Source organism: Phocoena sinus, chromosome 6, assembly GCF_008692025.1.
Source record: "Phocoena sinus isolate mPhoSin1 chromosome 6, mPhoSin1.pri, whole genome shotgun sequence".
In the NCBI taxonomy this organism is placed as follows: domain Eukaryota; kingdom Metazoa; phylum Chordata; class Mammalia; order Artiodactyla; family Phocoenidae; genus Phocoena; species Phocoena sinus.
The window spans coordinates 45,531,722-45,558,938 of record NC_045768.1 but is presented as its reverse complement, the minus strand read 5'-3'; the positions used below and the strand labels follow the sequence as shown (position 1 = coordinate 45,558,938).

Genomic DNA, 27,217 nt, shown 5'->3' with positions numbered 1-27,217 from the left:
ACTGATTTTTCTCCAGTGGAATAATTAAATCTTACCACTTTTATATAAATAAGGAGACAAAAGCATAGGTATTGTTATGGTCAATAAAAAACAGAATTAACACATAACTTGGATTTATGTTTCCCATTCCAAAGAAAATAACCCAAGGATCAAAATACATTTCCGGAGTTCTATATTACTTAAGAGAGTGATTTGATTTGATGTCTTTTCCCTTGAATTTTTTTTTTTTTTTTTTTTGCGGTACACAGGCCTCTCACTGCTGTGGCCTCTCCCGTTGCGGAGCACAGGCTCCGGACGCGCAGGCTCCGGATGCGCAGGCTCGGCGGCCATGGCTCTCGGGCCCAGCCGCTCCGCGGCATGTGGGATCTTCCCGGACCGGGGCACGAACCCGCGTCCCCTGCATCGGCAGGCGGACTCTCAACCACTGCGCCACCAGGGAAGCCCCCTTGAATTTTTTTTGTACCAAAAAGCAGTCTCCATAAGTTCTGGGAAAAGAACACAACATAAAAATATTACAGACTTAGTGTCTGTCAGGTACACGTGGAAATAATTTTTTGGAAGCCTGTGAATGAAATTGCTATTCCTCAGTGTAAGAGTTTGACTTTACAAAATAGACTAAGAGCTTGAGTTTGTTTAGGTGAGGAGGAGGCAAAAGAATAAAGAAACTATAAATGCCTATCTTTTTGTACTATTGCAATATTTCCATTATTTTAGCCTCATTACTTTGATAATTGTGGTGTATCAAGGTTCAAAGAGGTCAAAGGAATATCTTAGAAAATATTGCCTCTCTTCTAAAGGTGGCTAAATTCCTACCATGGACCCCAAGTGACAGGTAAGCGCCAGTTAGGGCAACCTTGAGTATTTCACTGAGTCTCCAAGTTGTTCTTTGCTCCATGTACATTCTGTGTTTTCTCTCTTGAAGTCCAGGGAAGCACTGTGGCAGCAATGTGCCATCCAGATCACTCATGCCATCCAATATGTGGTAGAGTTTGCAAAGCGAATAACAGGCTTCATGGAACTCTGTCAAAATGATCAAATCCTACTTCTGAAGTCAGGTAAGCAAGAAAATTCATGGGGGGCGTATTTTAGACCCGGAGGTGGTTGACCCTTAGCTTGCTGTTAGTTCTAGAAAATCCTCCATCCGACGTGTAGCTCATTTTTACCACCCACGCTGTCAGCCAACTCCCAAAGGAAACTCTCAATAATAAAAATGCCCTGATAGTCATTCAGTTCCCCTTTGAAGTCAAATACAATTTTGCTTATTGAAAGTGGAGCTATTAATTGTGGAGGTTGAGATACCCAGCTTGACAGGCAGTGCTAGTAATTAGCGTGTCAAGGTGGCTGAATTGCTGAGCTGGCTCTAAAATGTACTACTTGCCTTCTGTTGGGGGGAAAAAAATCCAGGCTAGCTGAGCTCTGCCTCTGTGGTCATTTCCAGTCATTTTAATGAGGATAGCCTGCAGCCAGAATACACCGGGAGAAACTCACTCTGCTCTAATCCTTCCTCCCACTTCTCCCTCACACTCTCTGACACACACACTGTCACTTAGGAAGCAACTCAGAAAACTTTGCACATGATTGACTTTGCAGCTGCCATTATCCAAACAGGAAAAAAAATGTATTTGTCTTTTTTGGCCCCCTTTGAAAATAGAAAATAAGAACCACTATGGTGTTCATGTGAACCTTCATGGTCCTGGGCTATAGCAAATAATAATAACATAATTTATATATATGCAATAACATATATATATATGTTTATGTTTACCTGTGACATCTCTTTTAATCTCGTGTGCTCAGTAATTATTTCCATCGTATAGAAGAGGAAGCAAAGATTCAGGGAAGTGAAGGGCTGTGTTCAATACCACGTAGCCAGTATCTGGCAAAGCTGGCTCATTTTTTTTAATTAATTTTTATTGGAGTATAGTTGCTTTACAATGTTGTGTTAGTCTCTACTGTACAAAAAGAGGTGTGGAGAAAAGCTGCCTTTTGAACTTGAGCCGAACAAAAGAATTATTCTAAGTTGCTGCTGCTTCGTTACCAAATGATTAAGGTTGGTGCAAATCTTGACTCAAACATGAACCTGCTGTATTAGCTGCTGGATAAAAACAATCCCAAAACTTAGTTTACACACGATAATCATTTATTTTGCTTCCAAAGCTACAGGTTGAGCGGGGCTTAGCGAGGGACGGCTTGTGGTGTTCACTGAGGCAGCCTGACTGCGGGCAGGAGGACCCACTTGGATAAAAACAATCCCAAAACTTAGTTCACGCAACGATAATCATTTATTTTGCTTCCAAAGCTACAGGTTGAGCGGGGCTTAGCAAGGGACGGCTTGTGGCGTTCCCTGAGGCAGCCTGACTGCGGGCAGGAGGACCCACTTGCGCACTGGCTCGTGTTCACGGCTGGCAGTTCGTGCTGGTTGACAGCCTGGAGTTCAGACAAGGCTTTGGGCTCAGGGGGGCCTCAGTTCCTACCCTGCACAGACTGCTTGGACGTTCTCACAGCATGGTGGCTAGGTTTCGAAAGTTAGCATTTCAAGAGAGCAAGGCAGAAGTGTGTAGCATTTTTCTGACTTAGCTTCAGAAGTCCCATAGGGTTACTTCCACTGCACCTGTTAGTCAAGGCAGTCATGTAGGCCCACCTGGGTTTAAGGGTAGGAGACATGGAATGTAGAAGAATGTAAGGGGTCAAGGGACCTGCCTTCCATATTGTAGATAGTGAATAAATGGTACCTATTATTGTTTTTCTCAGAAAAGCATTATTTCAATTAATATTTGCAGATTCCTTCTTATGCGTAAGCCTCTATGCTAAGGTGACATATGAGGGAAAGCAGATACATCAGCAGAACAAAGAAATAAAACACAGACATAAATATACATGGCAGCATTAAGAAAGGCACCAGGGGTACAGTTGGGTACAACATGGGTGTAGCCAAACCATCTATATGATGTTCTCATGCAAATTTCTGACTTCTGAGCCTGGGTGTCACCTTCCAACACACTGTGGGGCAAAAGCCCATTTCTCCAAAATGTGGAGAAACTTTGCAGTACTTGCTCAGGATGTCAGTAAATGTTCAGAGGGAAAAACAAAGGTAGTGAACTAATTCATTTAATAAATATTTATTAAGCACCCACTATGTGCCAGGGACTCTTCTAGGTGATGGAGATATAACAGTGAATACAATAACCACAGTTGCCTATGGCTGCAGACGAAGGTCCTGGCACCACTGGGCTAACAGAGAACTCAGAAATGCTAGGTCCATCAGGGTTGAACAAACTCCTTCATGTTGGGACTTCAGCAGCCTTTGACCTGTGAATGTTGCTTATAACTCCCTGGAGTGGATAATGTTCAGCCTTTTGCCAAAACTTATTTGACCAAGAAACCCTCATTTCAAAGATACCAGGACATAAATGGTACCCTCAAGAAACATCCTGAAGGTGTCCCTATTGAAGTCATCGTATGCAGAAATATACATGGAGTGTGTTAAAAACTGAAGCAGAGAACAGGTTTCCCCAACAGCAAAACTTCTACAGAAGTTAACAGACTGTACTTGCCTGCTGCAAATCTCCTTTCTGGGCCACTTACGATCACCGGTGAATTCAAGAGTTGAAACTAACTTCATTATCAGTCAAAAACGGGGGGGGGGGGGGGGGGGGGGGGAGTCTGAAGAAAATGTTTTTGCCCTTCATTTTAGTCACCTTTAAAGTGTATTTTATCTTTAATCCCTCACATAGACTTCAAGAGAGCTTTATTTCTAACATAGTTCTTTTTTACCTGGGAAGGACTCTTGAGGTGTTTCTGCATGTGTGTGTCTATGTGTCTATGTGTGTGTTTTAAAGTTTTTTAAAGTCTCTTGACCTATATGCAGTAGTAGCCTCTTTATATACATATACACATTTGAAATTTTTTTCTCATAGGTTGCTTGGAAGTGGTTTTAGTGAGAATGTGCCGTGCCTTCAACCCATTAAACAACACTGTTCTGTTTGAAGGAAAATATGGAGGAATGCAAATGTTCAAGGCCTTAGGTGAGTTCACCTTTGATGACACAATTCTATTAACTACCACCAGTTTCTCCACTAAAAGAAATGCCTTGATTCTCTAACATGACTTAGTATCTCATTATTCAATAAGGGCTGGACTAGGGGAGCCTGCAGTGTTTCATCTAACTCCTCTGATTTTACAGTTGTGCCTCCAAATGTAAAAGGAAGGAAAGAAACGTGGACCCTGTTGACACGAACATGCTTCATTCAGAAATCAACAAAAACTGATTGTAAAGAACTGGGATGCATTCTAGGCATTCTTTGTAGGATCAGCTTTTCTTTCACCTTCTAGCTTACTGCTTCACAAAGAATATTATGTAGACCACTGGTGGTCCATGGGTGACCTCTTAAGTGTCTCATGCAAATTTATAATCATTAGTTAAGATGCTTAAAAGAGGAGCTCTTTCATTTGTTTCGAACCCAGGGTAGTGACTTTCTCCCTGTTAATTCATGAAGTTCTGGGAGCACAGATAGCGTGGCTGCCAACCAGCCCAAAATGATCCCCAGACCATTCTTGTGGGAGGGCAGGACAGAGCCAGTCTCTGCAAGTGTGTCATTCACATCCAGTCATCAGTGCACGGCATGGATAAGAACGTTAGCAAAGATGGGCTGGTGCCAGGAAAGGTTTTAACAATTGACAGTGCCATTTGTTCCATATCCTGCCCATGGACATCAAAGAAGGCCACTGCCCTTTCACCTTTTGTGCTGTCAGTTGATCTGGTAGCCAATGGCAAATCCATCGGGGCCGGCAGTGTTTCCCTCCTGCAGCTGATATACATCCATGGCATCTCCAAGGCTAGATTTTCAAGAAAGGAGGGAAAACCTTGGCAAGCAACTTGGGTATATTTCCAGCTTCATAAAATAAACATTTACCAAGGATCCGTGTAGGGATGAAGCATTATTTTGCCAGAATTCACAATGGCTAAGCAACCGACCTGCGAGTCATTCATTAGAAGGTAAACATAAATGAATGTTTGCTTCTCAATCGAATTTCCAGGAAATTGAAAGTCACTTCATCTCCATTCGCTTAGCTTGAGGCCCCTGGACATCCTACATTGCCAGTGACATCCTATAAGTGCCACTAAGACTGACAGCCCCTTGGCCCATTATACATGTTTTAGGTTTTCTATGAATGCTATGTCTGTGCTAAAGGATCCCCAAATCACTAATTTAAAATTTTTTAGTTGGAGCTAATTTCAAACTTACAAGATTAGATTGGGGTTATATATTCCCAGTTGGGTATTACAATGGGTGCAAACCATTTCTATCTGCCCCTCATTGGTAATGTTGACTTTCATTACCTGGTCAAGATGTTGCCCAATTTTCTCATTCTATAATTACCACTAAATCATTTGTTATGGTCAGGAACTTAGAAATATTTTTTCTGTGTGCCTAGTATGCAACTCCTTGAATAACTTCTTGATTATGGGACTTTTCTTACTATTGTCCCATTCTGTTCAAGTATTTTCATTTAATTTGCCTTCTTTTATAGGTTCTGATGACCTAGTGAATGAAGCATTTGACTTTGCAAAGAATTTGTGTTCCTTGCAGCTGACTGAAGAAGAGATTGCTTTGTTCTCATCTGCTGTTCTGATATCTCCAGGTAGGGAGGTCTGAGGTCCTTACTTTTTAAAAAAAAAAAAAAAAACTGTTTTGCTATCTTTAACATGAATTGCATCTACCTAAGCCAAGGTGCTCTGAAGAAACTTTAAAAGAACTATATTTTCTTTAGCAAGCTTGTGATATTTTTGGACAATTCAAAGAAAAGTAGCCTCAGGTTAATTTAAATATCAGTTTTGTCCCAAATGCAAGAGTAGGATGTGTGGTAAGGGTGACTCCAGATTCAGAAAAGCATGATCATTTCTTAACAGATAAATGAAGACAAATAGTGGCCTGAGTTATAACTAAGTTCTATTTTGATTTTAAGAATAAAGGACATAGACAAAAATGTCCAGTTAGGCGAGACTTAGTAGAAATATACCTGAATGAACAAGCCAGCATAGAGACTAAAAAAAAGTAAAACATACATTTTCTCCTCTTTAAATATCTCTTTCGTCGGTTTTTCTATCCAAATTAATGTTGGCGTTCTCACTTCAGGCAAATGCCTCTTCTTTTTTTATGCAATATTAGAAGCTTTAAAAGGAGGTAAGGACAGCAGAGGAAAAAAATGGCTCTTACTAAAGACTGGTAAAGGAAGAATCTCCGATGTGGTGGTAGACATTCTAGGACAGGCTCTGTCACCAGGTATGTGTGTGACCTTAAACATTTGACCCCTCAGAGCCTCAGTTTCCTCACCTGTAAAGTAAGAGGGTTGAGCTTCATAATAATAAACACCTCGTCTAGCTCTGAAATGCAGTAAACAGCAAATAGTTTTCAAAGAAGGTATGGTATGACATTTATAGATCAAATAGCACTATAGCCATTAAAATTCTTTTTAAAAGTATATGCTGGCTTGAAAATGTATGGAATCCTAATAAATGCATGGCTCAACCAGAATGAAAAGTCAGAGTTGCTCATTCAGTCATCTGTTCAGTTAGATTTGGGGGTCAAGGAATAGCGGTTTTATTGACAGTTCTCTATGAAAAGAAAGACACATTCCTGGTCATTTTTATGGTCAAGAGACTCATTCCTTCTATAACCCGTTTATCTCTAGAGACTTGATCTTTTCTTATACCTAACATATTTTTCAGTGAGGCTGGAAGAAATTAATCTTCCCTGTGATGGGCCCTGTTGACATGTCACTCTAGCTATGTCTACCCATAATACGGCCTTTACACTTTGTATCTGTTAGGCTTTATTTACTTATTTTATGGGGATTTTTAAAATCTGCTTCTGTTTTTTATTTAACTACTTTATCAAAAATGGAAATTAGTTATCAACTGGCATATCATTACTAACAGTTTCTTTTGTGGCTCTGTCTAAAATCAAGCTGTTCCTCCAGGCTTTTTCCTTTTTCTTTTCTGTTTTTTTTTTTTTAAACCCTAGAAAGTTTCCCAGACTTGGCAGCACAAAGATAAATGGAAGAAGTGACAAGCAATATTTATTTCTGGTAGCAACCACTTGCCAAATAATCTTCCTCCTACCGTTTTCTCATTGCATTTGATTGCTCCCATTGATTACAGTTCAGGTGAAGATCAGTTCTAAGCCGTTGAGTCCATGATGAGGGAGCTGGTTTCACTCTGGTTCCTGCTTAATCAAAGGAAGCATTACAAAAGTCACTGTCCTCGTAGGTATGCGTGTGACAAGTCAGTAAATTCCCAGCAGCAAATACTTAAGACATGGCATATCAAATCTAAACAATCCATGAAGATAACTGCCCCAGTTGGAAGGCAAGCCTGCTGCTTATGAGTTAGAAATCAGCTGAACTATGAGCCTTTTTCTAGGAAGAAATGCTAAAGCCATCAAACTCCACGGAGTTTGGAAGCATGTTATTTAGCTTATTCTACCCAGTGGGGAATCTTCCAGCCCCGGTCACAGACCCACACTCAGAGGCTTCTGCAACTCCAAGATACCTTGTTTGCCACCCTGGCCTAGTGCCATATTCAAAAAGGGAGGAAAGACAGTATTCCAGCCTGTGTAGGCTCCATCGCATGCCAGACCCCACCCTTCCGCCCAAGTTCTTGCCATAATAGTTACTGTCTATTCAGCTCCAGATAGTTTAGGGAAGGGAGAGGCAGGGGAACTTAATGTATTCTGATTGACAATTGTCACTGAAGGCTTTTGTGCTCACTTACGTAAGGGTTTGCTTAACTGTTGGCTAGTCTTGTCCTGGCCCTGTCTAGGATTACAGAATCGAGTTTCTCACCTGACCTGAACTGTGTTCAGAAGGATCATGTCCAAGTTCTTTTCCATGAGTATTTGTTCAGAATTTGGAGACTCTAGGTGTCTCTTCATTGAAGTTTCAACCTTAGGCGTTGACACTGGGCTGAATTTTGTCACCACGGTATAAAGCGTCTAGGAAGAAAGGAAGGACGGAAGCAGGGAACAAAAGAGAGGGAGGGAGGGAGGAAAGAAAAAAGAAAGTGGGAAAGGCTAAAGGAAAGGAGGGATTATCCTATCTATTAAATTCAATATAGAAAAAGAGGACTCAGGATTAAATTTTTTAATTGATTCATGTTGATGCTATATAAATTATAACTTAGCTTATAAAAGGGAAGGGAGATTCTGAATTCCAAAAACACTCCTTTACAATAGGTTTTCTTCACTTCTATAATTCATTTCTTCACAAATCATTAACGTAAACTTTGAAAGAAAATCTAAGCGTATGTCCAGAGAAAGAGTAAGAGATGTAAATTGTCACAGACAATAAGACACATGGAGTTTCTCTGAACCATTGTGTCTTTACCTCCACCCTGATTCTGTATGTCAATGTATTATACATTACTGTCATCATAGAATTGCTTATAAAATATTTGTTCTAGAAAAATAATGACATGTCTTCAGAAGCAATTTGGAACTAACTTGAAATGGGTCTGGTACTCAGCACTTATATGTATGTAGGTGAAATACAACAAAGCTTACGTTCTGTCCGCTCCTTACCCATTCTTTCCCTTTGTCAGACCGAGCCTGGCTGATAGAACCAAGGAAGGTCCAGAAGCTTCAGGAAAAAATTTATTTTGCACTTCAACATGTGATTCAGAAGAATCACCTGGATGATGAGACCTTGGCAAAGGTAGGTCCTCAGACCCAATGTCACTGAAACAGCCCGGTGAGCTGAAGAGGCCTAGTCACATAAAGCAGGGGACATTTCTCAGCAGCAGCAATTTCTGAAGATTACCAAAGGTTGCATAAATTTTGAGGTGCACATTTTAAAAGGGAGACTGGGAAATTATAATAGATTGAAAGGACAGTGACTTTGGTAGGGAAGGACGATACTGATGGATGTGAACCACAGGTAGAGGAAGACAAATCAAAGGACAAATCAAAGACAAATCTTTTGTTTGGAAGAACAAAAGCCTGAAGCAAGGAAACAAGTCCTCAAAAATCATATATGAAGAAAGAGGAGACTTTGCGTCACTTGGGAGTCAGGTCCAGGCAAAAGAATGGGTAGATTTTTATTCAAAATGAGGAAGAACTATAAAGTGACGAGAATTGGGGAACAGAGGGTAGACCACTGTGTGAAGGAGTGAGGTCCCTAATCGTTGGTCGTATTCTTATAGATACTGCCTGGTTTCCTTTCAGGTATGTTGTAAATGACAGTCCTACCCAGAATCAAAGATCAGACTGATGTCTTGTAAATTTCCCTTCAACTCTAATCTCTTCAACTCTACTCTAGGATTCTTTCAAAATGAAGTATCTCAGGGGCAAAATGCATGTACCATGCTATCCACTTTGTGATTCAACTTAATTAAAAATAGTGATCTTTAAGAAGAATACTGAGAAAAGTTGTTTACCAAAGTAAAATCATCAGAAGAGGATAAAGGAATTTTCTAATGATATTCAGTGTTACTTTAGATTCTAAAGTATCTTAAATTTCTTAAGAATTGGAATTTTTTTAGAGGTTAAACAACTAGGAGATGGAGCCTATCCTTAGTTAAAGATGATAGGAATCCTACTCTTTATATTTTTATCATTAAAACCCTCCCACTCTGCTCTTGAAGTTCTTTATTTTAAAAAAGGGGGGAAGACTCTGTTAGAGATACTATCAGAGTTTACTTTGCACATACAGAGTACTGCTATAAAAAAACCTCCATGAGTTAAATATGCTGCTTCATTATGGTAACATTTTGTTAAAATTAACACATCACTAGGAAGAACATTTCTACACTGTAGAGTGATAGTTCTTTTTGGTGCAACTTTTCGCTTATCATGTGGGCAAGGACAAATCTCCTGCTCTTCACACCTCAGTTTTCTCCCAGGTAAGAGCAAAACTTCTACATACAAGTAAAACTTCAGATACACTGGGCAGAAAAGACAGTAATGTGGATACACGCATCTGTCTCTGTAATGGCTCCATAGCATATATGCATAAATACATCTGGTTAGTTAATGTGGGCAGGGAGGATGTTTCCTGCATTTGGGATCTCCCAAAGACTTTGGTCCCCATATTTACCACCCTAAAATTAAGAACTTAATAAAATCCAGAGTTAGACAAAAGTTGTTGCTATGCTGCTTAAGGGGATCATCTTCTTGTCAGAAAACCGTGGTTTCATCATCTCTAAAATGAAGATCATAATTTCTTACTGCTATAGAGATGTGTAGGTTCAAATGAAATATTTCCACTGCATAAATTCTAACACACTGTGACATGGTGATTATTACTTCCCAAGAGAGCAACCCTCATGCTTATACCATTTTCTACCACCTGGTATCCTGGTGGTGGTCTGAGGTATTTGGGGTAAAAGGAGACAGAGAAATTGAAGATGAAAGATATTTAATAGCAAGAAAAAAAATTAAAACACCAAGTGAAGTCAGCTTAACTCTCTTTTCTCCATCCTTAGTGGGAAAAGTATACAATTATTTTAAGGTTTTTTTTAAGTATAATTAACATACAACATTATATTAGCCTTAGGTGTACAGCATAATGATTCAATATTTGTATATATTGTGAAATGAACACCACAGTAAGTCTAGTTAACATCCATTCAATTCTTTTCTTATAGAAAGAGAATGTTGCAAAGCTGGGAATCAGAGAAAGCATTAGAGAGGATTATTTCTTACATAAAATTCACTGGAGCCAGATGACAAAGCATTGCTTCCACTGATCAAGTGTGGATATTGAGTTTTTGTGGGGACCCTTCGCTGATTTTGATAGGATGTTCTGTGAACTAATGTGGAGGGACCATGAAAAGGAATGAGAACTGGATTCTCATTTATCCCAGCTCTGGAACGTGTGGTTTTGCATAAGTCACTCCATTTGTCTAAGTCTCAGATTCAACTGTCGTGTCCTGGGGAAGGGAAGAGGGTGAGACAAGTCTCCTGAGTTCTGACTGCTTTAATACTTTAAGGACAGTGGTGCCATTGACATATAGGGACACCCTCTCATCAAACCCACACTCCCCAGAAGGAATAAATAGCTTTATTTAAACCTAAGAAAAACTATTCTACCCTCCCACAGATTCTTCTCATCTTTTCAGAAATTTCTTCTTTTCCTTCATAGTCATGGAGCTCTTCTGCCTCCACAACACCTCTAAAACAGTGACCCCTCTGGGGAATCTGGCGAACATCATGAAACTTATCTCTAGAAAAATGTGCACATACCCAACTGTTGTATTCAAGTCCAGCGGTTCAGGTTACATCCCCAGTAGGTGGGGTAGATCTGCCTTCTGTGCAGTGTGCAAAGACTGTTTATGCCACCGACCAGTTTCACCCTGAACAGGTGGAGCAGACTTAGGTGAGGTGCAGGGTTCAGACACAGTCATTAGATTTCATCCTAAAAAAACTGTCTCCCGTACACTTTCTGCATGCCCACTTCCTGAAATTAAAGTTCAAATAGCAATGCCTTATACTTTTGACCAAACCTGGACCTAGGGAAGATTTGAAATTCAGGAATTCTTATCCATTAACTAGAAGGAAGGTCTCAACCCCTATATGTTAATCAGTTTGTTTGTTTGTTTGGGGTAAAAAAAAACAACAAACCCTATTAAAGAGTCTAGTTTCCTCTCCTCATGACCATAATAATAACATGTAGCGTATTTATAATAAATCATCAGAACCACTGGCTGCTCAGTCACCTTGGACAAGGGACTTAACCTCTCTGTGCCTCAGTTTCCTCATTTGTAAAATGTGATAAAAGATAGTATCAATGTCACATGGTTATTTTAAGGACTAAATGAGATCAACTATAAGCAAGCTGCATGGTTCATCACAGATAGTATGTAAGTGCTGTCGTAGTTGCTGTGGACAGAAGTAGTTTTGTTTCGGCAGGGAAATGTTTATCCAAGAAATGGGTATATTTGAGCTAATCAACTGATGAATGATAACTATTTCAAAAGATGGAAGTTAGGGGTTTAGGGAGGTGGAGTACGACATTCCAAGAGATGGGGGCAATGATATAGACGTAAGAAAGTATAAGGTATACGCAGGCTATGAATAATAGTTAGCTTTGGCTGGATCCTGGATTTGAGAAGTGAGGAAATGAGGTCACACTGGTCACCTTCACTAAAGCTCGTAGAAAAAAATACATATACATGTAATATGTATAGAATGTATGTGTATATGTATATGCATGTATACATATATATTTTTAAGCCATATGACTGGGGGAGGCAGCCCATCTGTTTTCTGGGCTTCAGTTTTCTTGTCTCTGAAATGAGGAGGTGGGACTGGCTGGTCGTTAAGTTCCCTTCAGTATAATATTCTTTGACTCTAAAAGAGAAAAACAAAGGTTCCTTCTGATGTCTTCTGCCTTCCATTGCTCTGTCCCGTGCAACAGTTTTAAGGACTCTTTAGATGTTCTGCCGCTACTCTAAGTGAATAAATAGACGGATTTCTACAAGTCTTGCAGATTCAATAAGTTCTATGGTAATTAAATTTAGGGTGATATTCCAATCCCAAAGCTGTGAAGCATACACTGTTTAGAAAGCCTGCATCCAGGGGTCAGCATTCCCATCAGGCTTTCCGTTTCTAGCATAACAATAACAAAACTGCATCATCAACAAGGGGAATTTGTCTTTCTACTGTAACAGTACCAGGTTACTAAATAAAAGCTTAGAAGAGGGGGCTTCCCTGGTGGCGCAGTGGTTGAGTCCGCCTGCCGATGCAGGGTACATGGGTTCGTGCCCCGGTCCGGGAAGATCCCACATGCCGCGGAGCGGCTGGGCTTGTGAGCCATGGCCGCTGAGCCTGGCGCGTCCGGAGCCTGTGCTCCGCAACGGGAGGGGCCACAGCAGTGAGGGGCCCGCATAAGGCCAAAAAAAAAAAAAAGCTTTGAAGAGGGAAGGCTTACACAGGCCTATTTTACATGTTAATAATTGAAATATTACCTGAAAGAAGTCACTCCTGGTCACTCTCACTTTACTAGTGCTATTAAGATACAGATTTAGGAAAAAAAAAAAACCAGCCATGTTGACTCATAGATAGGGTCTATGGAGCACAAGCACTGATTGAGAGATTAGTGAAAACTGCCAAGGGTCATTTACATTGATTTTCATTGTTTGCTCACTGAAATCTAAAGAGACTGTGTCATGATTAATGATGGGATGTTTATGCCTGAAGCCTGCTTATTCTTCGTTCAGGACACTAGGTGTCACATTAGAATTCCTAGTAGGTGGGCCTAGGGATTCATCAGTTTAATCTTAAACAACACAGTCTGTCCAGTCAGGACTTAAGGGGTCCTAGTTCAGATGATGTGGCCATGTGGTCTGAGCCTCCTTGTTCCCCTTCATATTTGGTTAGGAATTTGTTTTATATTTAAATTTTCTATACTTTCTTAAAGTATAACATACATGCTGGGAGTTCTTAAATCGTAAGTGTTTAGTTCAGTGAATCATCACAAAGTTAACATACCTGTGTAACCACTGCCCATGTAAAACTTGGCACTCCCGGAGCCCTGCTCAGGTTTCCTCACATGGTATATACACTGTAAAATAATGCAAGAGTCAAAATTATAAAAAACGGTTCAATAGATCATCCAAGTGTTTAAATTCCAAATCGATACTCAAGAAACATAGCTTTCTCATGGAATAGTTTTGTACTTCAACCTACATGTATATTGAGTATGTACTGTATGCCAGATGCAAAGAAGGGAAAGGCAAATAACACATGGTCTTGGCCCTTTAGCAAGCAGTTTCCTTGCGGGATTCCTGTGAGAGACCAGATTATTGCAATCCATTTTAGCCATTTATAGTTTGCTGGCATACACTACAGGTCCAACACCCAGAAATTTCAAGGATTGTCCATCGGACTAATGGTCTATAATAAGAAGAGAGGTTTTGATGTTTCTCCTCACTCATCAAGTTGCAAGTCGATGTATTAGTTAGGACTCTTGGGTTACACATAACAGGAACCAACTCACACCAGGTAAAGCAAAAAGAAAATAATAAAATAAACTAATGGAGAGAAATCTCATCTAAGGTAAAAAATTCAGTCCCCATTCAGGAAACACTAGGACAAGGAATTAGGAAGCCTTCAGAATTCTCCATCTCACAAGTTTATCTCTCTTTATGGATCTACTTTATTCTTCTCCCTCTCTGAACACCAGTTTTCTCTGCTTCCCTGAAATATGGGTAGCTCTTAGCTCCTTAGGTCACTCATAGTTTATGCTACATTTAGAAAGTAACTTGCTGGCTCCCCGTCTGATTCCACATTCCAACCCCAGTTAAACCAAATGTCCACTTCCACTTTAGTCAGCCATTCCCTGAGAAAACATGCCATATAGCGTGGATGCCAGCATGGAGTAAGGATGGTGAGAGAGGGCTGTGACCTGAACAGATATCTCCAATTCAGTATTAGAAATCTAGGCCAAGTGTCTAGGTTTAGCTGAACAAAAACCCAAAAATGAAGTGAGTGGGGAATTTCCTGGCGGTCCAGTGGTTAGGACTCTGTGCTTCCACTGCAGGGGTCACGGGTTCGACCCCTGGTCGGGGAGCTAAAATCCCGCATGCCGCACAGCCAAAAACAAACAAAGAAGTGAGTGGACAAGAGAAATAGATGTATGTAACCTCACTTAATGTGTCCTGTCTTTATCAGTGCTTCTGAAGTTTCTTCCACTTTGATCAAGCCATTGTTCACTTCCTGCTTCAGGTTGGAGGGCATCTTGATGGCCTGGAAGCCCACATGAACACAATCCTTAGTTTTCACCTCTGCATGTTCCATTCTTCCAACATCAAATGTACCAGCTATAAAATTGTGGATTTTCTCATAAAACGACCCTCTGGAAAGAAGCATAGGATTATTATCTCTTCTCCAACAGCTGCTTTTTAGTCTTGTAAGACCCCTGTAGGTATAAGCTAAAGCTTCCTTCTTGCAAGAAATGTTTATCGTAAGAGAGAGATGAGTGTGAAAATGCCTTTTTATAGACCGTCTGTCTACTCCTGCTATGGAGATTATTTAAACATGAAGAAATTTCATGATGATTTGAAATCGACTACGCACTCCATCTCCAAGTGCTTCTGGATCACTACCCCAGCTGTTTAAAAAGTTGTTGAGCCATTAACTGCTGCTGAGGTGAGCTCCCTTTGACTTGGGGGTCCTCCACCTGCAGTACATAATATTAATGAGCAGTAAGTGACTGCCTGATGCTCCCTCCAAGAGGCCCTTCTGGGCTCTGACAAGTGCTGCCGCTGCTTCCTCATGGCCTCCTGGCCCATGGTGCCTCCAGAGTGCTGGATGCCCCTGTCAGCACTTCTATTCCCACAGCTAATTGGATGCCTTGAAATCAGCCCCTCCTGAGAGCACAGAGGTTGGCGAAGCTCTTCTGTCTTTTTCGGTGTTCTTTGCTCAAGTGGTCCCAATGCTCTATAAGAAAAAGCATTGGTCACCATTCAACCCAGTCTACAGATGAGCAACAGGGACAGGACTGAAATCCCCTAAAAGAGGGAACTAGATCCTGAACCAGACTTCCTTAAACCTAGTTTGGGGAAGGAAAGAAGCAGGAGTCCATATTTACTTTCCCAAACCAAACCCGTGGTTAAATATTTCCAATAAATGAACTATGGAATGATTTTGGCCATCCTCATACATTTAATTTTTCAACCACCCATTCTCTAAAGGAGCAGAAAACTGCTTTAAGAATTGTAATACATAGAATTCTACTTTATGAATCACAGTTTACTAAATGAGCAACTTACTTTAATTGCTACAAGAAAATGAAAATCGATAATGATGTTGCTTTTCATTTCAATAAAAGTAAATGGCTGATTTTCCCCATGCATTAACCCGCAATACACAGAGACTCAATTTTGGGTGCTTGGTTAGCGGCTAAGCTGGTTTCTTGCCCTCCATGTTATTTGGCTGAACAAGCAGGACCTTGACTGTTTCTCTCCTTGAGGGAAGCATTATGTGGGAATGATACATGACATCTAACACAGATATTGCCAGGATGGGCCAGGCACTCCATAGATAGTGTTGACTCATCTAACCCTTACAACAACCCTCTGAGATAGGGACTATCATAATTGACATATGACAGATAAGGAAGCTGAGAGGTTAAGTGACTTGCCCAAGATCACACAGCTGTAAATAGCAAGTCTGGGAGTCAGACCCAGACAGGCTTGAAAGCCCATATTTTTATCACTAGACTAATTCTCTTTATATAGTATTTGTGTCTCATAGGGAACTCAGGAAATTTCATTATTTGTCTCTCACCAAACTAACAGAACCAAGCAAATGAAACCTTCCCTCTCTTGATATGATAACTTTTTTTTTTTTTTTTGCGGTACGCAGGCCTCTCACTGTTGCGGCCTCTCCCGTTGCGGAGCACAGGCTCCAGACGCGCAGGCTCAGCGGCCACGGCTCACGGGCCCAGCCGCTCTGCGGCATGTGGGATCTTCCCAAACCGGGGCACGAACCCGTGTCCCCTGCATCGGCAGGCGGACTTTCAACCACTGCGCCACCCGGGAAGCCTATGATAACTTTTTTATCGGCCTCCTGAAAAGAAGCTAACTTGACACCCCGTTACCGGGACTATTTCTAATATGATAAAGAATTTACTCGTCAAAGAATTTACTTTGAAAAACAGTTGTAAATTTATGAGATTCGAACCTCTTAAACGGTGTTTCTCAAAGTCTGTTCTATGGACCCAGTGCACCAGCATCCTCAGGATATTTGTTTCAAACATGAAATCTGAGCCCCACACCTAGATTTCGTGAAACAGAATCCCTAGGAATGGATCCCGTAATCTGCATTTTTAGGAAGCACTCCAATAGTCCTGTGCACACCAAAGACTGACAAGCATTACAGAGCTGCATCTGGATGTTTTAGGAGCTCCACACATCATCAATTCAACTGCAGATGATGAGAGAAAGCTTTCAAAGTCTCTCTGCATTCAGTAGCTATTTCAGGGAGAATTGTAATGTGCAAGAAGTGTTCCGAAATTGTTGCAGTCTCCTTCTGTGTGAACCAGCTGGTTAAGAAAGCTTGAATAATTTCCCAAGGGACTCTAGTTAAAGTGGACACTTGTACACTCTTTACCTATGAAAATATAGAAAAGACACGGCTTTCCACCCTGGACTCAAAGAGAATCTTTCAGAATGGGATTCTGATAATTTTTCTCAAAACCCTACGAAAGACCTTAGCAGAGACTATGAGACCTAGCATAATCTGACCAAGCAGCCTCCTCAGCTTTATCCTTGAACATGCTCACCCACGGCTCCAGCGACAATGAACTTCCTTCAGTTCTAATAGCACCGATGATCCTGGAACATATTATGTACCCCCAGCCCCAGCGTCTAGTTAGCTCTCCCTCTCCCTTCAGAGCCCAGCTTAAATGGTCCTTTCTCAGAAGTGCCTGCCTTGAAGCAGTCAGAGCATTCTATTATCTACCACTTGTCCTAGCATCATTCCTCCATGGCACTCACCAGTTTTTCGGTCTCCTTTCGACTGTGTGGTCACTTTATTCATCTGTCTTCTCCCATAGTTCATAAGCAACAACAGTACTGTTTTGTGAATTCTGGTGTCTAGTAGAAGTGTCTGCTACCAGTTTAAATACCTCATAATGTTGGAGAGAAAGTCTTGATTCTCAGTCTAAAATTTAACATCCATTCTATAAAGATTTCATGATTTTGTTTTCATTTCTATCCCTATCATTAAATAGCAGTGGAACTAGAAAGTCTGAACCCCAGACTTATGTGTTCTAGATCCCTTTAATGAATATGTCAACAAGTCTAATCCTTATGGTATTTTTGAAGTTGCTTATAGTGTGGTTATATAGTCATTAGTTGTTAAAAGGAAAGTTAATAAAAGAGTGGAAATTTCTGATTTTGAAAAGCCACAAAGTAACTAATTATCTATTTCCTCCTTTACTTCAAAGGCTGAAATGGTTTCTTATTATTGAATAGGGTAGGGAGCGTAGTGAGCCTAATTGGTGATTAGATGGGTTTTACTTAATTTTATCATCACTTTCAAGTGTACCCTTGGTCAGCTGTATGAACTATCAAGCTTATCGTTTGTAAAAGTATTATCTATATGAGAACATTTCTTATTCCCACAGTAATTTGATCACAATGACATTTGGTTTCAAGCAATTTTGACACTAAATGATGGATTCTAAGTGTTCCAAAATTATAAGTGTGTCAAAAGCTAGAACTGTTCAGAACCTAAGACCTAATAGCATTTAACAAACTGTGGATATTTGAAATTATTAAAACACTGTCTTCTGGGTATTTAAACTCAAAAAATTACATTCTACATGATACTTATATATCAAAACCTAACAATTATAAGTGGATATTCTCCCATGAGTTTTTGAAACACCTCCTTAAGGAAGCTGAGTGCCAGTGACTTCCCAAATTCTCCCTTGATTAAATATAGGTTTCATTTTACTCATTACGGTGGGAAAGGATTAGAGAGCTACCGGCAAGCTAGTGACCTTGACAGAAAAGCCGTCCACATCGTTGTGAATTACACCTCACATGATTTAGGTTACACCTTCCTAACACTGTCACCTTCCAAAACTAAAAATTCTGATATTCACATCATAAAAAATCTATGGGAAATGACAGATAATAATATTAGCTAACAATTGTATTTCATGCCTACAGTATTCTTAACACTTCCATACAAATTTCCTCACTCAGTTTACACAACAACGCAATGAAGTATGTGCTATGAGTAAGCCCATTTTACAAATGAGAAAACTGAGACATAGAGGATGGCACAGCCACACGGCCATTTAGCTATTTTAGAACCAGGATTCCGACTCAGTCAGCCTGCCGAGAGAGCACCCCTCCTAACGATTAAACTAAACTACCTCCCATACCTACTTTATATAAGAACAGTGAATTAGGAAGCTTGGTCCTGCTTTCTTTCCTTCTCTTTATTTTCTCGTTAGAGAGTCAGGGAGGGAGGTGTTTTGTTTTGTTGTGTTCTAAAGGAGAAGCTGAAAGTGAGCCTTCTTTCTTTTTGAACATCTTTTTCCAAAGCCAGTTCCCTTCATCTGAGGCCAGGAAGGACACTGATTCAGGAGACAGAGCACTAATGAGCTTCCCCCTTTGTCTCCTTCCCTGTCTCTCCACTCTGCAGTTAATAGCCAAGATACCAACCATCACGGCAGTTTGCAACTTGCACGGGGAGAAACTGCAGGTATTTAAGCAATCGCATCCAGACATAGTGAATACACTCTTTCCTCCGTTATACAAGGAGCTCTTTAATCCTGACTGTGCCACCGTCTGCAAGTGAAGGTGACGAGCGAACTGTCTCGTAGTCATGGAATGCAGCACCATTAAGACAAAAGCAATGTGTTCATGAAGACTTAAGGAAAATGTCACTACTGCAACATTAGGAATGTCCTGCACTTAATACAATTATTTTTCACCGCTACAGTTTGAAGAATGTAAATATGCACCTGAGTGGGGCTCTTTTATTTGTTTGTTTGTTTTTGAAATGACCATAAATATACAAATATAGGACACTGGGTGTTATCTTTTTTTTAATTTTATTCAGGTATGTTTGGGGAGACAACTGTTTATAGAATTTTATTGTAGATATATACGAGAACAGAGCAGTACTTTACATGATTACTTTTCCTGTTGATTGTTCAAATATAATTTAAGAAAATTCCACTTAATAGGCTTAACGATTTCTATGTTTTTAGATAGTTGATGCATGTATAAATTTGTAGCTGTCTTGGAAAGCACTGTGCATGTATGTAATGAGTATATAATATCTGAGAATATTATATATGACTATTACTTATACATGCACATGCACTGTGGCTTAAAATACCATACCTACTAGCAAAGGAGGTTCAGTCAGGCACTATTATGTTATTTACCTTGTGTTATATGTTACCTTTATGTTAGACAATCAGGATTTTGTTTTCCCAGCCAGAGTTTTCATCTATAGTTAATAGCAGAATGGTACCAATTCAGAAATGTCTACAAAGGAATAAATATAATGCATGACCTCTGTATAAAAACTCTGTTTCGATCAATGACATCAAAGCCTTGTCAAGATGGTACATATTGGAAAAAAAAAATAAGTATTTGGAGCCATTTTCCTGTTTTAAGAATTAGGCCACAGATAACATTGTGGAGTCCAGGGCTTTTTTGACCAAACAATAGATATTTCCACCAGGACACATAAAACAGTTTTTTTTTCTTTGGATTTCAAGTTGTGAAAGAACCTTCATTTTGGTGCTTATTGTATCTTTAACAGAGAAATACAGTCTGTAGATTATGACCACCAGCAATTTTTGCTAATAAAATTAGAGGAAAAGAGTAGGTCAGAGCCCAGGGTCCTAATGCCATTTCATGTAAACATTTTTCTCTCTAACCATTTTTTTTTTCAAAGAAGAGGAAGAAAGAGAATATACAAAGTAAAGAAGTAGTTCTTTATGTTCATTCTCTTGAATAAGAAGTTTGTTAGAAAATGCAGCAATAAAGGGGGAGGCAGGACTTTCTACATCCCTCTAGTCTGGGGTCTCTAATTTTTTCAACTCCAAAATGCTGTATTATAAAAATATAGCAAAACCTTGATAGATTAGAATAAAAGATCTGGGTTATTCTACAGAACTAATACACCTCAAAGCCAAAACTCTTTCCTGTGCTGTTTGAAATTGCATCATCCATCTAGCCGGGGATTATTTTTTTAGCAACTTTTAAAAGTACAGAATGCAAGAGGTGAGATCACGGTTAGACAATTTGGATTTCCTAGTACTTCCTCACTTCTCCACTTGCTGACCAATCAAAGCGATCACCAGAAAAGCATAAATTCCAGGGAGTTTGTTCTGCCTGTGTTCTGGAGGCCTTATGCCTTTGGTCTCATTTGATCCAAAATAAGATTTTTTAAAAGGGAGCTAGAGAAGAGCTTAGTGTATAAGACAAGGAAAATTATGATCTCCTATAAGTGTAGCCTGGCCATCAACTCATGAAGACCTGCCCTTTTCTCCTTGTCCAACACACACACACACACAAATGCACACCTGCTTTGTGAAGTTTCCATCAGTGGAAACTTTGATTTTTTTTTTTTTTTTTTTTATCTCTTATGCTTTCCTGAAGTTAGATGGTTGAGAGCCATCTCCATGATGCCACAGAACTGCAAACTGATGATCAAACAGTAGTGTTAGTCTTTGCTTTTAGCAAACAGAGTCTTTGCCCACATCATGATTGATGAATTCCTAACCAATAGGGAAAAACAGAAAGGCTTTAAAATAATGAATCTCTTTCTCAACTACCGTTATATTCAATTAATTTAACTACATTGAACCAAATTACCTTCAGTGTCTAAGAAGACAGCTGTAGACTGCTTATTATGCTGCTACAGGGACTCAATTCTTTTTGGTGTAAATGTCACTCCTGCTAGCTCTTTGTATAAAGAATTAATTCCAAGAGTCATATTTCCTTCTAATGGAAAGATTACTTTACTGATTGCTAGGAAAACAGGGTAATGGAAGGCACTCAATTCAACCAAACCGTTTCCAAATGCAATGTATGTTTTATGATTGGCTTGTGATAGGCGATGCTTAATGTGTCTACTTGGTGTTTCCCTTTGAGCTTTGAACTTATGTCAAACTTTGTTTTCATTGTTCTGTTGGCTTAGTGTTTCCAATTGTCAGCCTGTAATTCCTGCTCAGTTGCAAAGGGAACCATTTGTTTCCTCCAGTTTACCTTAGAGGATTTAAATTGGCTCAATTGATGAAGTGGCTGAGAATTTCTCCTCCCCTGTCCCATGGGTGATATAGGAAAAAGATTGTTCCCCACATTTGCCTCAGGAGGTACTGGATTTGAATTTGTGTCGTTTCCACCAGTGCAAGCATTTCACTGGGACGGCATGAACCTTTTGAAGCTAGGGGACAGGAAACAGCTAGCAACTGAACCAGAACAAAATAGTGGAAACCAGTACACACTCAGCCCCGTTCAGTTGAGAAAAGAGATTTCCATTTTTCGCCACAGTTGCCAAATCTGTCCCTTGAAAGAGAGCCAAGTCATGTTTTCAGTGGTAACAAAGCACCTTTAAAAGCTGCCCTTTGAACATCTCCTGTGACTGCATCTCGAGGTATGTTGAAATTTCAGTTAAGAACAACTTTCTTTACCACACGCAGTCTTTGTCCCTGCCCCATGAAGACTCATGAGTGGTTGCAACACATTCATGATAAAATGTGCACTGGAAGAAAGGACCCAGGATCTGGACTTTTCACTTCAGACTTCGTAAATGACAATCACTGCTCGATGCAGATGTTGCACTGTATTCACTCAGGGATGTTTTGTTTTTTTTAAAAAAAAAAAAAAAGAAGAAAAAAAAAGTACACCAAGAAGGAAGGAAAAAAAAAAACAAAACAGGAAAATGACAACAAAATGTAAATGGCATAAATTAAATATGCCAGTGAGAGAACCTCTCTGACAAGGCTTTCAGACCAACGAGCAGTAACTTCATGTTGTAAGCTGAATTTACTTTCACTGTTTGGACTTGCTGAAAAGTTGCTCATGAGCAGGAATAATGTAGTCTCATTTTCTAAAATCTGCTGAGAGCCCAATGATCCAGCTGCCCCATCTACAGGAATAGGTAGCTCCCAGAGAACCCAAGCTTCCTATGCAAGTCCTGAGCAAGCCATCTCAGCAGCATTCGATGAACCTGACAACGGAGGTGACCTGTGGTCCGTAAAAAGAAAGGCACATTTTGGAGGCAATATAGGAGAATAAGGGATTCCACATCTGGCTTAACATCTCACATCTGCCCCAACTCTCCATGACTCAGGTCCTCTTTGTATTCCTTTTTCTGCAGCTCTTTTATCCCCAAAGACTGAAAGCTGAGGGTGGAGATGTATTCGACAAACATACCCTTTCTGGATTTTCCTTGTTTTAATACTGTCTTCAGGGCTCTGGACTAAAGGACCACTGAGTAGGTGAAAACAGAGAATATAGTGGTCTCTTGGGTAGACTTCTTTGATAGAATCTATGAGACTCTGGATATTAACAGTAGGTGCCAGGGAGGCATCAGTTCATTTCCTATCGTAGCTGCCTGTTCAACACATAACTTCATAGCAGTCAAGCTCAACTGCTTGGAGGAAACCTCGCACATGGATAGTCAACTCAGGCTCACTTTCTACAGTCCCATGGGTACCAGACTTGACTGCAAAAGCAATTCTTGTGTCCCAAGGACGCAACTTAACAGCTTTTTTCAAAAACATCAGTCAGCTGCAAATGATGACAGTTTTGTTCCATGTTCTTTGTTTCCATTTATTATAGACGCAAGGAAGAATTCTACTGCTATTGGAAATTAGAAGAAATAACTTTTTCACGATTCTTTTTTCTCTGTAAACTTTAGTTTCCAGTGGGTTACGACGATTGACAGGAAATTCAGGCAAGGATGTCTGTGCCCAGACAGAACCACCGTTCAAGAGAACAGCAATAACTTTGAAGTGTGCATCTGTAGTCAAATTTTGTACAAAGTCCCTCTAAACAGACAGAAAGGCTCACCATCTGCTTTAGGTGAAGTGGTATTTGATTTTCTGCCCCCAACTACTAGTGCAAGCTGCCACCTGATATGGGAAACCACGTGGGTCTTTAGACAAGAGTTGACAACCATTTGGGGTTGGTAGTAGGGGAGTGTCTCAGGACACCAGAGGTACATGTTCATTTAAAGCAAACGTTAAAAATTCCAAAGTCTAAAAGGGCCAGGGAGTTGATACAAATGAGCTTGCCACTAGCAGACCGGTGGCAAGCTAGCAAGGAAATGCCCCAATGAAAAGAGGCATCCAACAGTCAGTTAAAGCTGAAGTATTGCTAAAGTTTCTAAATCTTATGCAGTCTCTTGAGTTGTAAATGTCAGTTGATTCAGAGCTTAGTGCAGACCAAACAAATATGTCTCCGGGCAGAAGGCGGTCCACGATTTGCAACCCCTGGTTTAAAGCAAAATCCAATCTAGGGGCCTGTTTGGCTGGAGCAAGTCTGTCCAGATACAACTCTGGATGATATCAGTCGGGGGTTAGGGGTCAGCAGATCTTGCTCTTCTGATTCTCAATTTCGTTTTCATATTTGACTATCACTGCTAGAATATATATAGTAAGAGGTCAGCTTTAAAAATGGCAAACAGTCTAAAAATGAAAATAATTTAATGATGGCTTATAAAAGACACTTCCATCCGTTTTGCCCAAACTCCCAGCTTCATAGAACCAGGTGGTCAGATTTCTTGCCACTTTTCTTCTGAAAGTCCAATGCACAATTTTTATGCTTTTGAGTCTCAGTGTGTTTCTTTAGATGTGTGGCTTCATTATCTACGAGTTCTTACTTTTCCCTTGGTTGTAGCTAAAGAATTCATTCAATAATCACAATAGCATAGTCCTCCATTGTTATGAAGTGCGGGACCATGGACCCCTTTGCAGTGGATGGGGGTTGTCTGTTGGTGCACTTTTTTCCCAAGCTGCTGAAATTCCTCCAAAGTGAACCGGCCATAGTAATCTTTGCCTCCTGCATGACTGTAAGCACAACCTCCAGTGGATCAGACAGAGCAGCTCAGTGATTGTTCTTATGGCCAAAAATAAAGCACAAGTTTACCGGCATTGAATAAGCCCAGCTGAGGGAAGCCAGGGAATGTGCATCCCTGCTGGGCAGCATGATCCTTCTATTAAACCATGCTCTTTGGGCAGCGGCTGGAGGGCATTTGCCCGCCTGGGTCACGACCAGATGCAGACATACACTAGGTATGTCTGAGAAGCTCCAGATCCCATCTCCAAGCACAGTACTGTCTGCTTCATCTGATTAACACACACACACACACAGGAATGAAAACTACACCTATAGAAAACTGAGTATGTATTGTAGAAATGTAGAGGAAAAATAAAAATATTTTTTCAAATGTAATTACTTTTAATATATGCTTGTGGAAGGTCTAATACAATGTATGCTGTCTCTGTAATTTTTTCTGTAAATAACAGGAGACAGTGAATACACTGATTTTTCTATGTCTCTGTTTAAGCATAAGACTTTGTAACGATTTTTTTAGAGGGGGAAAAACCAACAAAGAGCGAATATGTACTTGCTTCCTTTCTGCGTGTTACGTACTTCTCAGAAACTGGTTGTAACAGTTTAAGCATCTTGACTGGTCATTGGTGTTAAGTGTACACTGCTTTTTATAAGACAGCTGAGAAAGGGACAGGGCTGTCAATTAAATCTGCTCCAAAGAATCTGTATTGAAGATTGGCCTAAGACCTGCAAACTCTATCTGAACTAGACAACATGAAAAAGGAAAGTTTAAAAAAAAATGTTGCCTAAGTCCTCTTTCCTCGTAGCAAATGGCTTAGTCCATATCCTTTCTGCATGGAATAGCTTAAGGAAAACAAACTCTGCTTTCTGATGAACAAAATATTTTTGTACACATTTATTTCGTATTAATAACCCCAAGGTCAGACCACTCATTCGCTGAAGCCATAACTGACCTTTACCAAATAAATGTTGTCAAGAACCTGGGGGAGGGTTGGGGAGAGACTGAGAGGGAGGAGAACTGAAGGTGTCATGAGCTGTGACAACACAGGCAGGAGCAAGTCTGATGGACCTGATGCTTTTCCTGCATCCCAAATACGAGTTTAAAAGGCTAGTATTTTATGATGACCAATTTATAATTTAAAAAAAAGATATTTAGATTTAAATGAGACTTTCCAGTATTTTTGAAATCCCTGACAATAATTCCTTGCTTTTAGGGTTGAGAGAAATGATTTTCATATACTTCCAACATTCAGAGATTTAATGTTTTTACCTTAGCTCCAGCTTATGCGTGTAAAGTGGAGAGCAGCGCTGCATCCTCCAGCGCTGAAACCATGTGCTGTTTGGGGCTTAGCTGTACCTACCGACCACTACTGCACCTTGAATGTGCAGCTTGTGTCTCTTACTAGCATGCACGTCATTGCTGGCAACGCGCACCAGGTGCATTGCCAGACGTATGTAAAATAAAAGTATGCACTCTAAAAAGCATAATAATTATTCTTTTTTAAAGGAATAATGCCTCCTATAGCCTTTGATTTTTCTGGAGCTTAATTACATTATTACATGTATTATTATTGGCCTATAGAGGCAAAAGGCAAACTACAAATAAACCCAGTGACATATATAGTTTTAAAATCTACAATTTTCTGATCTCTCTCTCCTTGTTTAACATGTAAGGCCTAATTTCTGTGTACGTGAGTAAAACTGCAGCCTGAGTCATTTAGGAAGTAAGCATTGAGTTTTTTTATTATAAATATGCTAGAATAAAACAGCACTCCCTAACAATTAAAAACAGAGTTTTATATTACTTTAGAATGTAATAGGTTTTTGTCCTTATTTTATGTCCTGTAAATTATTAGTTGAATACTGTTAGCATTCCCTGATAATGCACACATGATTTCTGAATGTTTTCTGTAAATGACAATCAATGTTTATGAAGTTCCCTCCTTTAATGCTGAACAAAATTAAAAGAAGGAAAAGAAAAAGTCTTGCCTCGTTTTCTTTTTCTTACACAGGAAACAAGGAGGCTGTGAAGAAGATAGATTTGGCTTTGAAAACATTATTCCGTGGGTTCCAACTTACAGAGTTGCCCTTTTTCTAGTAAATACTGGGTAATTTTTTTCTGGAAATTCTTGTGTCCTCATGCACTTGGCCTGAGTTAGAAATGCTCACTGAGAAAAGACCCAGGCTTCATTCTAGCCAAAGAGCTTACCAAGTTGCAATTAAAATGAGAGCAACACTCTCAAAGATAATAAGTAAAATAAAGCTAATAGCCCTCCTTTCCTAGAACTTTCACAAAACAAAGCCCCTGCTAGCAGAATCATAAACAACTCCTCTGCTGTTGAAGTAAGTTACAGCAGGTTTGAAATACATGAAAGTTTTCAGATAATAATTCATGATTAAGTCTCTAGATCTGATTTTTTTTTAAAACAAATCATCACCAAGCTGCTCCAACACCAAAATCAATGCTCACCAACATATGAATGGTCTGAGTCTTATTTGAGCTGTAGTCAGAAGCAACTGAAGATAATCACAGACTCACAGTGATGTTTTTAAAAAAAGTTCTAAGAGGTGATGGCAATTTTTCAGGTGCTTGGTAGTTGTTGCAGGTTGGGGTCCCTAGAGCTGAGATGTTCTAAGAAAAGTAGTTTAAAGCAAGAT

At 39.9% G+C, this 27,217-nt stretch overlaps 1 protein-coding gene and 2 long non-coding RNA genes across 3 annotated transcripts in view; 1 reads left to right on the top strand and 2 right to left on the bottom strand.

The window, feature by feature from the left end:
* Positions 1-20,298, top strand: part of RORB (RAR related orphan receptor B) — a 189,562-nt gene extending 169,264 nt beyond the window's left edge. The window contains exons 6-10 of the mRNA XM_032636244.1: positions 923-1,055; positions 3,918-4,025; positions 5,533-5,643; positions 8,600-8,712; positions 19,161-20,298. Coding sequence (XP_032492135.1) covers positions 923-1,055; positions 3,918-4,025; positions 5,533-5,643; positions 8,600-8,712; positions 19,161-19,316 — 621 coding nt within the window. The 3' untranslated portion in view covers positions 19,317-20,298. The remainder of the gene's footprint in view (positions 1-922; positions 1,056-3,917; positions 4,026-5,532; positions 5,644-8,599; positions 8,713-19,160) is intronic.
* Positions 389-8,718, bottom strand: LOC116756047. Its single transcript, XR_004350513.1, has 3 exons — positions 7,846-8,718; positions 7,124-7,226; positions 389-485 (listed from the first exon to the last, which is right to left on the bottom strand). It is a non-coding gene; the product is annotated as an uncharacterized LOC116756047 (long non-coding RNA).
* LOC116756046 overlaps positions 8,814-27,217 on the bottom strand; it is a 38,823-nt gene continuing 20,419 nt past the window's right edge. Inside the window, exons 4-7 of the long non-coding RNA XR_004350512.1 lie at positions 14,647-14,853; positions 13,488-13,560; positions 11,241-11,350; positions 8,814-10,927 (exon numbers count right to left, since the gene is read on the bottom strand). This is a non-coding gene — a long non-coding RNA (uncharacterized LOC116756046). The remainder of the gene's footprint in view (positions 10,928-11,240; positions 11,351-13,487; positions 13,561-14,646; positions 14,854-27,217) is intronic.